Source organism: Bufo gargarizans, chromosome 5 (genome assembly GCF_014858855.1).
Source record: "Bufo gargarizans isolate SCDJY-AF-19 chromosome 5, ASM1485885v1, whole genome shotgun sequence".
In the NCBI taxonomy this organism is placed as follows: Eukaryota; Metazoa; Chordata; class Amphibia; order Anura; family Bufonidae; genus Bufo; species Bufo gargarizans.
The window spans coordinates 420,134,745-420,147,529 of NC_058084.1; the positions used below are offsets into that span (position 1 = coordinate 420,134,745).

The following is a 12,785-nucleotide window of genomic DNA, read 5'->3' on the forward strand; positions in this document are numbered from 1 at the left end:
ATGCAGAACGCACATGGGCCGGTATTCGTGTTTTGCGGTCATGTGAATTAGCCCTTACTCTCATTATATTCTGGCCGTACGGTTGGCCAGTAAATAGAAGAGCTGGTCCCAGTTCAGTTCCATATCATTTCCAGTTTTGTTTTCTCCTTTTATGTATTTTATTGTCCTCAGTGCTGAATAATGCAGAATGAATAACCAGTTTCTGACTGATCTGTTTTATGGTGTCATTTAAATTGGTGCAGTTTTGGGCCGTGTTTTCATATCGGTGGTTAGTTACTTACTTGAGTTGTTTTTGGCTGGGAAGAAAATTTGAACGCACATTTTTAGTGTGGTTTTGGATGTATTTAATTTCTTCAATGACAGGCTGCACTTAAAGAGGCTCCCTGCCAGCCATGAATTAAAATGGCCGCAAGCAACCTGTCCTAGAATCATCATGGCTGAGCAGCCTGTCAGTACCACTCGCCCCCTCAGTCCTGATTACATTGCGGCCATTTTAAATCATTGCCGGAGAACCCCTTTAACATGTACAATGTTTTAGTAATTACAGTTGTGGTTGTGTTTCTTCCACTCCGTGGGCCTTACTTTTATACCTCGACTTGTACGACTAACCTGGTTACTTATGAGGTTGTTTTGATAAATCTGTGTTTTGCCAATATTTTACTATCTTTTTTTTTTTTTTTACTATTGTACTAAAGACTTGGGGGGGGGGATTTATTAAGTAAAATACGCCACATTTTGGCATATTAAAGTTGCAGATTTTGTCACATAGCATTGTTTGCAGCAAAATCTGCGACTTTCCCCCGCTCACACCAATTTTCCAGAGTGCCGATGTGGTGTGGGTGAGGAAGCTGGCAGGCCTGGCTGATTTATCATTTTCCACACCAGTTTTTGGTGTGGAAAAAACGTATATCTATGCCATCAAGGGAGCTGGTGTACATTTAAGGGTCCTTTCACACATCCGTATGTGTTTTGCGACACTCTCTCATAGAAAATGCCTTTTGTTGTCTGCCATTGCGGACAAGAATAGGACATGTTCTATTTTTTTTTTGCGGATCCGCAAATGCGGATGCAAACAGCACATTCCGGCCCTATTGAAAATGAATGGGTCCGCACCTGTTCTGCAAAATTGCAGAACGGATGCGGACCCATTTTGCGGATGTGTGAATGGACCCTTAGTCTGTCACATGGCCTGCTGGAGGAAAGCACCAAACTTTTGTAGAAGCCTTTGCCTCTACATAACTTTGGCACCTCCTGCATGGAAAACGCCTGTCTTAATAAATATCCCCCTTTTTTAATACTTTTTTTTTTACTATTGTATCAAAGATATTAATAATTATGGTGGCATTTATCAAACTGGTGTAAATTAGAACTGGATTAGTTCCCCATAGCAACCAATCAGAGTCCACCTTTCATTTTCCAAAGGAGCTGTCAGAAATGAAAGGTGGAATCTGATTGGTTGCTATGGGCAACTAAGCCAGTTCTGCTTTACACCATTTTGGTAAATGACCCCATTAGTTCCCTATAGCAACCAATCAGAGTCCACCTTTCATTTTCCAAAGGAGCTGTCAGAAATGAAAGGTGGAATCTGATTGGTTGCTATGGGCAACTAAGCCAGTTCTGCTTTACACCATTTTGGTAAATGACCCCATTAATCCTTTTTTTTTAACTGTTGTATTAAAGACTTAATTTGTATTTTTAGGGCCAAATTCCACTCCAAGAAAGAGTGCTCAGCGAGGAGTATTCATAGATTTTGGATCTGCAAAACAACGCCAAGTTACCGGCCAAATCTCAGACAAACAGAAGTATGTATTGATGACTATTATATTAAACAAACAAATAATTAGGGTGCTCTTGGTGCCTGTAATCCTACAGTAAAGAAGATTTAGGGGGTGCACATGCAGGGATCCCTGCTCTCGTTGCTAATCAGCCTTGCTAGTTCTGAGCAGTATAATGACAGACGTCTGCTCACGGTTCACTTTCCAAATGTCCCGAATGACAGGCTATACAGGCTATAGTTCTAAAAGCTGTTTAGTTGGAGCACTCGGCAGTCACTAAGTGAACTTTATTGCCATCTTATGGATTTCCTTGCTTAGTCGGACCTTGTCACCTCAGATCAGCCCTATACAGGGGTCTGGCCACAGTGTAAGAATATTACCTAAACTGTCATGCAATGGATGCTGTGGCACAATAGGCTCACAACATGCTTTTGATTCTCCTGAACTGCTGTTAAAGAGGTTGTTTGACTTCTGCAAATGGCATTTATCATGTAGAGAAAGTGAATACAAGGCACTTACTAATGTATTGTGATTGTCCATATTGCCTCCTTTGCTGGCTGGATTCATTTTTCCAGCAGATTTATACACTGATCGTTTCCATGGTTACGACCACCCTGTAATCAAACAGCGGTGGTGGTGCTTGCACACTATGGGAAAAAGCGCCAGCCTCCCTGGTGGCTGGGACCAAGGGAGTGTGCATCGTCCAGCACTTTTTTTCTATAGTGTGCAAGCATGACCACCTCTGCTGGATTGCAGGGTGGTCATAACCATGGAAACGAACAGTGTATCATGTGATAATATAATATTAATATATCCAGCAAAGGAAGCAATATGGATGATCACAAGACATTAGTAACTGCCTTGTATTAACTTCTCTACATGATAAATTCAATTTTAAGAAAGAGCCCCTTTAAGGAGTCCCCCAGCTGAGACAACCCCTTTAAGGAGTCCCCCAGCTGCCAGTCCATATGCTGTGTAAACAATGCAGCTCTGCAGACACCCAGTCCTTGCAGTGCAAAATGGTGGCAGGCATCTGGTTTCCAGAGTGTAACCCCAGTTATGTACAAAAGCAAATATAGTGCCAAACTGTGCATAATAATAAATTTTCTACAGGTGAAACTCGAAAAATTAGAATATTGTGCAAAAGTTCATTTATTTCAGTAATGCAACCTAAAAGATGAAACTAACATATGAGAGACTCCTTACATGCAAAGCGAGACATTTCAAGCCTTTATTTGTTATAATATGGATGATTATGGCTCACAGTTTATGAAAAACCCAAATTCACAATCTCTGAAAATGTGAATATTGTGAAACGGTTCAATATTCTAGGCTCAAAGTGTCACACTGTAGTCAGCTAATTAATCCATACCCCCTGAGCTAAGGGTACCCGAGCCTTTACATTGTCTCTGTCTGGTTCAGTAAGAATCACAATCATAGGAAAGACTGCTGACCTGACAGTTGACACCTCCATTAGGAGGGAAAGCCTCAAAAGGTAATTGCAAAAGAAGTTGGATGTTCCCAAAGTGCCGTATCAAAGCACATTAATAGAAAGTTATGTTGAAAGGACAAGTGTGGAAGACAAAGGTGCACAAGCAGCAGGGATGACCGCAGCCTGGAGAGGATTGTCAGGAAAAGGCCATTCAAAAGTGTTGGGGACTTTCACAAGGAGCGGACTGAGGCTGGAGTTAGTGCATGAAGAGCCACCACACACAGACCAATCCTGGACATGGGCTTCAAATGTTGTATTCCTCTTGTCAAGTCTCTCCTGAACAAACAATGTCAGAAGCATCTTACCTGGGCTAAAGAAAGAAAAAAACTGGTCTGTTGCTCAGTGGTCCAAAGTCCTCTTTTCTGATGGAAGCAACTTTTGCATCTCATTTGGAAACCAAGGACCCAGAGTCTGGAGGAAGAAAGGAGAGGCACACAATGCAAGATGCTTGAAGTCCAGTGTGAAGTTTCCACAGTCTGTGTTGATTTGGGGAGCCATGTCATCTGCTGGTGGTTGGTCCACTGTGCTTCATTAAGTCCAGAGTCCACGCAGCCGTCTACCAGGAGATCTTGGAGCACTTCATGTTTCCTTCCACAGATGAGCTTTATGGAGATGGTGACTTTATTTTCCAGCAGGACTTGGCACCTGCCCACACTGCCAAAAGTACCAAAACCTGGTTCAATGACTATGAGATTACTGTGCCTGACCTGAACCCCATAGAGAATCTATAGGGCATTGCCAAGAGAAAGATGAGAGACATGAGACCGAACAATGCAGAAGAGCTGAAGGCTGAAGTATCCTGGTCTTCCATAACACCTCAGCAGTGCCATAGGCTGATAGCATTCATGCCACGCCGCATTGAGGGGCCCAAACCAAGTACTGAGTACATATGCATGATTATACTTTTCAGAGATCCTACGTTTTTCTGTGTAACATCTTTTTTTTTATTGATTTCATGTAATATTCTAATTTTCTGAGATTGTGAATTTGCGGTTTCATAAGCTGTAAACCATAATCATCCAAATTATAAGAAATAAAGGCTTGAAATGTCTCACTTTGCATGTAATGAGTCTAAATCATATGTTAGTTTAACCTTTTAGGCTGCATTACTGAAATAAATGAACTTTTGCACAATATTTGAATTTTTCGAGTTTCACCTGTATATGCCTTGCTTGCTAGATTCTGCTGCTGAGTCTCAACCCGAACTGGCCATGGTCCGTGCTACAGACTGCTCATAAATGACAAAGAACTGGTCATCAGGTTCATACTGCTCGAATCATGGGAATCATGAGGTACAGACAGGCTCCCTCATGGCAGACAGCTATGTTTTACTCTAAAACACTGCGGTATTTCAAAGAAAACATAGTTAAAAATGAGCCAGGAATGGAGAGGTGAGTCCGCTGTGCAGCCTCCCACCTCCCTGCTCGTCTTCATCGACAAGTCTGTCCCTATATGCAGACATAGAGAGGCTTGTCAATCCAGCAAAGCGGGGAGAAGCTGCACAGTGGACTCTTCTCCCCATTCCTGGACTTTTTTTTTTTAAACAATGTTCTCTCTGAAATGCTGCAGCATAAAACACAGCCATCGATCATGAGGAAACTTGTTGGGATTTCATTTTGTTTGTATTTTGGGCAGCATAAACCTGATGACAGGTTCCCTTTAAATGAATATCTATAGACAGAGCCCTGTCTGTAGATTATAACTGATGGTGGTTGCCTTGGCCAGTAATAAAGTGGCAGTCGAGCAATCGTTGTGAAAATGAGTCTGATACATTGTACCGCAGTGCAGCAGCTTGAATCACATTACTAGGGGTTACTTACTGGTAATTTGTTAGGACAATCACATCGTATCTTTAAAGAGGACCTTTCACCTGGAAAAACATTGTGAACTGAGTATCATTACATATACAGCGGCGCCCAGGGATCTCACTGCACTCCCTATTATCCCTGGGCACCACTCCGTTCGGCCGCTGTGCCCTCCGGTAGCTTTGCTCACTTGGTTATAGTAGGCGGAGTCTGCCCTTGTTCTGCTGGGCGTCTCCTTCTCCCATGCTGTAGACCTGGCCAATCGCAGCGCAGAGCTCACAGCCTGGGAGTTTTTTTTCTTTATCCAGAGGATAGATCATCAGTTTAAACAAACTGCAGGACCCCTTTAAGCTGCATTAATGCAATTTCTTTTAATTTGCATTACTGAGATAAATTAACTTTTGCACGATATTCTAATTTTTCAAGTTTCACCTGTAGTTCACACTTGATGGCCAGTTTCTAGTCATGTACACAATAGACAATTTCCCAGTTTTGTGTTACTTCTCCTGTAGCTTAATCTCATGTCTGACTTGACATTAAATATATTTGTATTATTTCATTTAAGAAAGCGCAGTTTGGAAATCCTACGGCTCATCGACTTAGATTTTTCCTCTACTTTTTCTTTATTGGACCTTCCTCCTGTAAAAGAGTATGAAATGTACATCCGGAATTTCGGGAAGACCAATACAAAGCAGGTATGCAGTGGATTATGTATCTATCGTATCTATGTTATCTATCTTATCTATCATCATGCCTATGACTTCATATGCCAATGTAAAGACTTTAGTCTTTACCTTCCCAAAGGGAATGGGAACCTTCTTTAGAGCGCAGTTTTACCTGCTAAACCTCCTAATGCTCCTTCATGTAAAGCAAAACATGTCAATGGATGGCTCATGCTGTCCTTTTACTTCACTGGCACCCTTGTCCCCATTGCCCAGACTGTGCTGCAGATTGTCTATGGCATGGCAAAGCAGAAAGTGGTCATGTGGACCTCTGGTCCTGTAAATGTGGCCTGTGGAGCATAGGAAAATAGACTTTCCAAAGACAGAAAACCTATGTAAAGGGAATTTCAGAGCTTCATAAAGGACGGGAGCAGTTAATAATGGGAAATTAAGCACTAAGAACTAAGCTATCTATCTATTGAGCTCTCTATCTGTCAATCTGTCTGTCTATCGAGCTATCTATCTATGCAACCACTAGAAATCATACCTCTTGTTTATCCCAGTAGGTTATGCATCTGTGTTAGGCTACTTTCACATTAGCGTTTTTTGCAGATCCGTCATGGATCTGCAAAAATGCTTCCATTACAATAATACAACCGCATGCATCCATCATGAACGGATCCGGTTGTATTATGTCTTTTATCGCCATGACGGATCCATCATAAACACCTTTAAAAATCAGTGGGGGACGGATCCGTTTTCTATTGTGTCAGAGAAAATGGATCTGTCCCCGTTGACTTGTATTGTGTGTCAGGATGGATCCATTTGGCTCTTCTTCGTCAGGTGGACAGCAAAATGCTGCAAGCACGGAGGCAAACTGATGCATTCTGAGCGCATCCTTTTCCATTCAGAATGCATTAGGGCAAAACTGATCCGTTTTGGACTGACTGTGAGAGCCCATGACGGATCTCAGAAACGGAAAGCCAAAACGCTAGTGTGAAAGTAGCCTTATTAAAATGTCTGCAATAATTTTGGCAACTCCATATTAGACATACTTAAAAGAGTTTAAACTAGTGGCAGGAAATGCTATAAAATACACAAAACAAAGAGTACTCGCCTATTAAAACACTACTGCTCCACCGATACTCTGGTGGTCCTTGGTCTTAGTTAATTTTTCTGCTGCGACTGCTGAGGCCAGTAATTGATTGCAGCGGCCATGGCACGTCATTGCTCTAGGAAAATATAGATGGGTGGCAAACCATAGGAGCACTGGGGAGGGGAGGGGGGGCTGATTTAGCAGTTGTGTAAAGGTTGTTTTTTATATTTTCTTGCTGCTGCAGGGTTCTGTTAACTTTGTAGATGTCTTTTTGACATACTTTGGGCTGGTCAATTTGCTGTGTGCATGTCAGACCCTTCTTTCGGAAGTTTACATCATTATTGTAATCTCTGTGATGGTAGCCTTTGCTATTAAATAAAACTACACGTGGGCCGATGATACCAATGATTTTGTTATTTTATTGGAGTGCTCATAATTTTGGGGAAAAGTGTTTGTATCAGCAGCAAAAACCTCCTTTGGTCCATGATGCATCGCAAGTAGTAACTTTAGAAATGGAGACAGAGTAATTTATCTCCCAGGTTCCCGCAGTATTTATCCTGCTATAATGAATAGGTTACCTACAGGTGGACCTGTTCCGAATAGAGGAACCACGTACACAGAGAATGAAGTTCTGGCTCCACTCCACTAAAGTGTCTACTGCTCATGCAGCATAGATCACCGGCATCTTAGATTTAAAGAAGCTCATTATCAAATATGTTGAAGATTATGCTACGGTCATGTGCACTAAACACCAGGAAAAGCTCCTGTTTATGATGAAAATGTCCTCCCCTTGTTATTTCAGGCTTATGTGCAGTGCAATGAAGATGCTGTTGAAAGAGATATTCAAACTGAAGAAATAGATCTTGAAGAAAAGTGGACCCAGCATCCAGGAGAGGGCGCTGTTGTCTGTGGAGGTGATTTAACCCCTTCAGGACATCCAGTGTACATTTATGGCAGAAGTCCATGTTTTTAAACATCAGACACCCGGGGGCGAATATCCGTGGTTGGTCATAACGCGGATCACAGACATTTAACCCTTCAGATGTCATAGTTAATCCTGACCACAGCATCTGAGGTGGCTTTCTACGGAGCGCTGCGTTCCCAGGGCCCAAATAGCTACCCCGCCGTTTGGTAGCCTTGATCCCTCTTAAGGATCCAAGGCTACCATAGCCTGTGGCAAGGCTCCATAGGAACATAACGCAACTCCCATAAGCTGCAATGGTAATTGTTTAGTGTATGGGACAATCGGTTTAATTATTGTATAATTAAGACCCTTAGGGGGACTAAAAACGTGTAAAAAAATGTTTTTAAAAATAGTTAAAAAAATTTAAATATTCAAATAACTCCCTTTCCCCATAATAAACATAAACAAAAATAAATAAATAAAGCTCATTTGCACTATCATGTCCCAAAATACCTGTACTATTAAAATATATACATATTTATCCCATAAAGTTAACATCACAACGGGAAAAAAAAAAAAATCAAAATGGCCAATTTGCCACTCCTTCGTCGCTTCACCTCTGAAAAGAATTAAGTGATGAAAAAGTCATACACACTCCAAAATTGTATCAATAAAAACTACAGATCGCCTTGAAATTTGCCCTTAATTAGTTCTGTAGACGTAAATATAAAAAGTTATGGGGGTTAGAATATGCCAATACAAAGAAAAATAAAAATTTTCTAAAGTTTTTATTACCGTATTTTCCCCTTCTAAGATGCACCTGCCCAGAAGATGCACATTTTTAGAGAAGGAAAAGAGGAAAAAATATATTTTATCAGACCTCAGCTTAGACCCCCCCAATGTTAATCAGACCTCAGAAAAGACCTCCATATTAATAAGTCCCACAGTCAGATCTCAGATCAGACCTCCATGTGAATGACCCCCAATCATACCTCAGATCAGACCTCAATTAGTCCCTTAATCAGACCTCCATGTGAATGACCCCCAATCAGACCTCAGATTAGACCTCAATAAGTCCCCCAATCAGACCTCCATGTGAATGACCCCCAATCAGACCTCAGATAAGACCTCAATTAGTCCCCCAATCAGACCTCGTGTGAATGACCCCCAATCAGACCTCAGATTAGACCTCAATAAGTCCCCCAATCAGACTTCCATGTGAATGACCCCCAATCAGACCTCAGATCAGACCTCAATTAGTCCCCCAATCAGACTTCCATGTGAATGACCCCCAATCAGACCTCAGATAAGACCTCAATTAGTCCCCCAATCAGACCTCCATGTGAATGACCCCCAATCAGACCTCAGATAAGACCTCAATTAGTCCCCCAATCAGACCTCCATGTGAATCACCCCCATGCTCAGATAAGATAATTAACTTGCTTCTGCTCCGGACGCGCTGCCGCTCCTGTCATCCAGTTCCCTTCTTCTTCCTGTTGCACACTGTGCTGTGACCCGATGCGCACAGCGTGCGGTCACAGAGCGTTGATGTCTTTACGCTGTGCTCAGTCACAGCACAGTGAGCGGCGGAGGAAGACCAGAAAGCGGTGAGTACAGAGCCCCGGGAGCGCTGCATTCACTGCTTCCCAGTCCTCCTGTACTAATGAATGCTTCCATAATGGAAGCACTAAGTATTCGCCCCATAAGACGCACTGACATTCCCCCCCACTTTGGTAACAGGTCAGTTTTATCTCATAGGGAGTTGCATTTGTTCCCCAATTTAACCCCATTTGTTATTTTTTCCAACTTCTTATGCTGGAAAAAATAGCTGGAAATAAAATGATGCCATTAGAGAGTACAACTCGTCCCACAAATATCAAGCCCTCACGGCTATGTGAATGGAAAAATAAAAAGGCTATGGAACCTGGAAAGCAGGGAGTAAAAACCAAAGACTGAAAGTTGTCCTGTCCGTAAGGGATTAATAATAATGATAATAATACTTTTGTCAAAGAAATCGATTTAGAAACTATAGACGGCACTCTGTGCTTTTCTGATTGATTCCCTGCTTATTCCAGAACCTGAGATGCAAAGGGTAACTGAAGTTTTGAAAACTTTGCACTTGTCATAGTGATGTGCAGGGGTGTAGTCTAGACACAGTTTTTTTTTTTATCCTCCTCCTAGAGAACCCTGCCTCACCCAGGAGAGCTGGAGAAAGGCCTTCACTGAGTAGAAGTTGCATGGCATTCAAATTATTCCTTCAGCTTCTAAATTCTAAGGATCGGCCAGGAGCTCTACTCTTGGACCCCCATTGATCAAAATGGGTCAGAAGTTTTTTTTAAATGTGAACCGCTACCTTTCGACTTCATGAAGATATTGGGACTTTCGGTGGTGTGGCCCATTGATCCTATGTCTTTGGCATGTGTCATTCACCTCTTGCATGGGTGAAAAGGTTACAACCACCTTGTTTGGTTGCTCCTTGTAAAATACCATAACTTATATAAAGTAGTACTTTCCAGGCAATCATTGGCTTTTTAGAGCAGAGAGGCAATTAAGTTTTATCATTTTCTGTACAACTTTTAGGCCACAAAAACGATTCTGTACAAGGCACAGGGGCTGTAAGCAAAGTGGACTCACAGCGACTGACGGCGTTCCTTCGATCTGCATGTCAGGTTGGTCAAACTTCCTTTATTAAATGGGTTGTCCATGTCTAGATAAAAGGGTCAGATGTTTTTCCAGAAACAGTGCCATGTGTGTTCATGGGCTGTGTCTAGTGTTACAGCTCATTCTCATTCAGATGATTGGAGCTCAACTGTAGTACCAGACACAGCCCACGGACAGATGTGGAGCTGTTTTCAGGGAAACATCAGACCCCTTTTTCTAGTCCTGGCAACCCCTTTAAATGTTCTAAGCCTACTACGTGTGGTCCTTGCTACATTTTTACTGTAAAGATTCCTGTTCTGTTGCTTCTTGATATTTTGTCATTTTGGAGCATATAATATTTAAATGTTTTTTTACACCTGCTTTTTTTAATTTGTGATTTGTGTCTCTACAGGTCATCACTGTTCTGCTAGAAGAGAATCATGCTGAAGAGCAATCTAATTACAAGGTTCAGACTAAAGACCCTTGCCTGTCCATCAGCGAGAGCTGCTTCCATTTAAATACCAGCCTACCTTTTCTCCAAGGTAGAGAAAATACATTAGATGACATTCCCCTGCATTATGTCTACTTGTATTTTAAAACAGGAAAAATCTGCACCACATAAGAGCATTGACACATACACACACACACACACACACACACATATATATATCTGTAGTGGTTCTTATTCAGCAACTAGCTCAATGGGGGATGGGAGCATATTGGTATCTATAAAGGCTTATGGGTAGAAGGGTTATGGTTGTCACTCCGACACCCAGAGATGGGTGCTCTGTGGTAGGAAGGATTCCGTATACACTAGAACTATAACCATGACATATGTGCAGAACAGTTTCTTTTATTTATCTATCCTGCATTAAATATGTTATAAGGTCAACGTTTTGGTCCATTCCCTGGATCTTGGTCATGGCCTGTGAGGAGAGTGAGATGCAGAAAGCATGATAGTGTGAGCGCAGAAAAACTCCTCCAGCTGCACTCATATGGGGAGATTCATGGGATCCATGAGGTAGCAAGGTGGCCATGAATCTCCTCAGATAACAGGGCTAGTGGCAGTTGAAGGATGAAACAAGGCATGTGCGTCCACCTCAGCAAGGTGGACAGACTAATAAGGAAAATAAGTAACAGCAGGTGGCGCTATACAGATACATTTTATTGAATAGCTCAGTGGCTGTACTAAACTTTTAATTACATGCAATTAAAAAAGTGTTTTTTATAGGACAAGCTCTTTTTTTTAAATAAAAAAATAAAAAAATCTCAACTTACTTTGTTCTCCATTGGGGCTTTCTAGGGCGTAGTGTGTACCAACTGCAGTTTTCGGAAGCACAGAGGCACATGTTGCTTACTGTGCATGGATTGGGCGACAGCGCTGAGTCTACCAGCCTGTGTGAAAAGTACATCATCTGCGTATGGAATATATGGCAGCCTTCCACTCCCCAGAAAATCCTTGTTTGTGAGTCTGAGGTATGAAAAGGTTGTTTTATTTGTCTTTTTAAGTGATCTATGAGACATTTCTCCTTTTACCTCATATCTATAAATGTTTAAAGTTTGTCCACTTTCTTTGAACCACTAGTTTCCTTGAACTGCACAATGGGGCTCATATAGTAATGTTTACCTGCTAGACTACTCATTTTGTTACGAGATGCTGATTAAAGGGGTTCTTGGTCATTTTACCTATTTGGTATTCTGTAATAATCGGTGAAGATGTTTTAGATAGTACTTACCTGTCTCTCGGCCTGCTGATCCTGCCGTCTCTGCTGCATTCGCTCCCACTGGGGGTTCTTCTGCTTGAGTCCTGACCGGATGTGGCCACTACTTTTCCTGTTCAACTGCAATCACTACTATGCAGCTAAACAGGAAAAGAAACGGCCATTTCCTGTTGGGACCCAGGCGAAAGAGCCTGCAGCGTGAGACTTGGGGGATCGGCAGAGCAAGGGGCAGGTAAGTACTATGTAAAACATTCTCTTTCCTCAGGCTATTAGAGAATACCAAGTAGGGGAAATGACCAGAGAACCCCTTTAACCTATCAATATATTTTTGGAATGTGAAAGGAGAATAGAGTTTTTGGAGATCACTGTCCAAGCACAGGAAGAGGCAGATATTGTCTCTGGTCGACTTCAAACATGCAAGTCACCAGAACTCACCGCTGATCCACACTACAGGCTGCATTTTCATTGACTTACCTATTGAAATTTTGTAGGTCAGATGTTGCTGTTTCAGCCCAGTAAAGGCATCTCTGGTGTTTGCTGGTACTGTGGATGGTTCTGTTTTGGTATGGGATCTACGGGAGGACTTTAGTATGCACCAGACTATGGGGATTGAAGACACCAACTGGACCTTTAGGTCTGCTACGTTTTCTACAGGTTGGTACTTTCAATTTTGAAGACCTCTGCTTTAGA

The 12,785-nt window shown here is 42.0% G+C and overlaps 1 protein-coding gene across 2 annotated transcripts in view; it reads left to right on the forward strand.

Annotated features, from left to right (window-relative positions):
* The window catches only part of DYNC2I1 (dynein 2 intermediate chain 1), a 57,363-nt gene that overhangs the window by 23,631 nt on the left and 20,947 nt on the right, over positions 1–12,785 (forward strand). For both annotated transcript variants that reach the window (XM_044294033.1, XM_044294034.1), the window contains 7 exons: positions 1,700–1,802; positions 5,638–5,767; positions 7,633–7,744; positions 10,315–10,403; positions 10,787–10,916; positions 11,678–11,850; positions 12,587–12,749. In XM_044294033.1, coding sequence (XP_044149968.1) covers positions 1,700–1,802; positions 5,638–5,767; positions 7,633–7,744; positions 10,315–10,403; positions 10,787–10,916; positions 11,678–11,850; positions 12,587–12,749 — 900 coding nt within the window. The remainder of the gene's footprint in view (positions 1–1,699; positions 1,803–5,637; positions 5,768–7,632; positions 7,745–10,314; positions 10,404–10,786; positions 10,917–11,677; positions 11,851–12,586; positions 12,750–12,785) is intronic.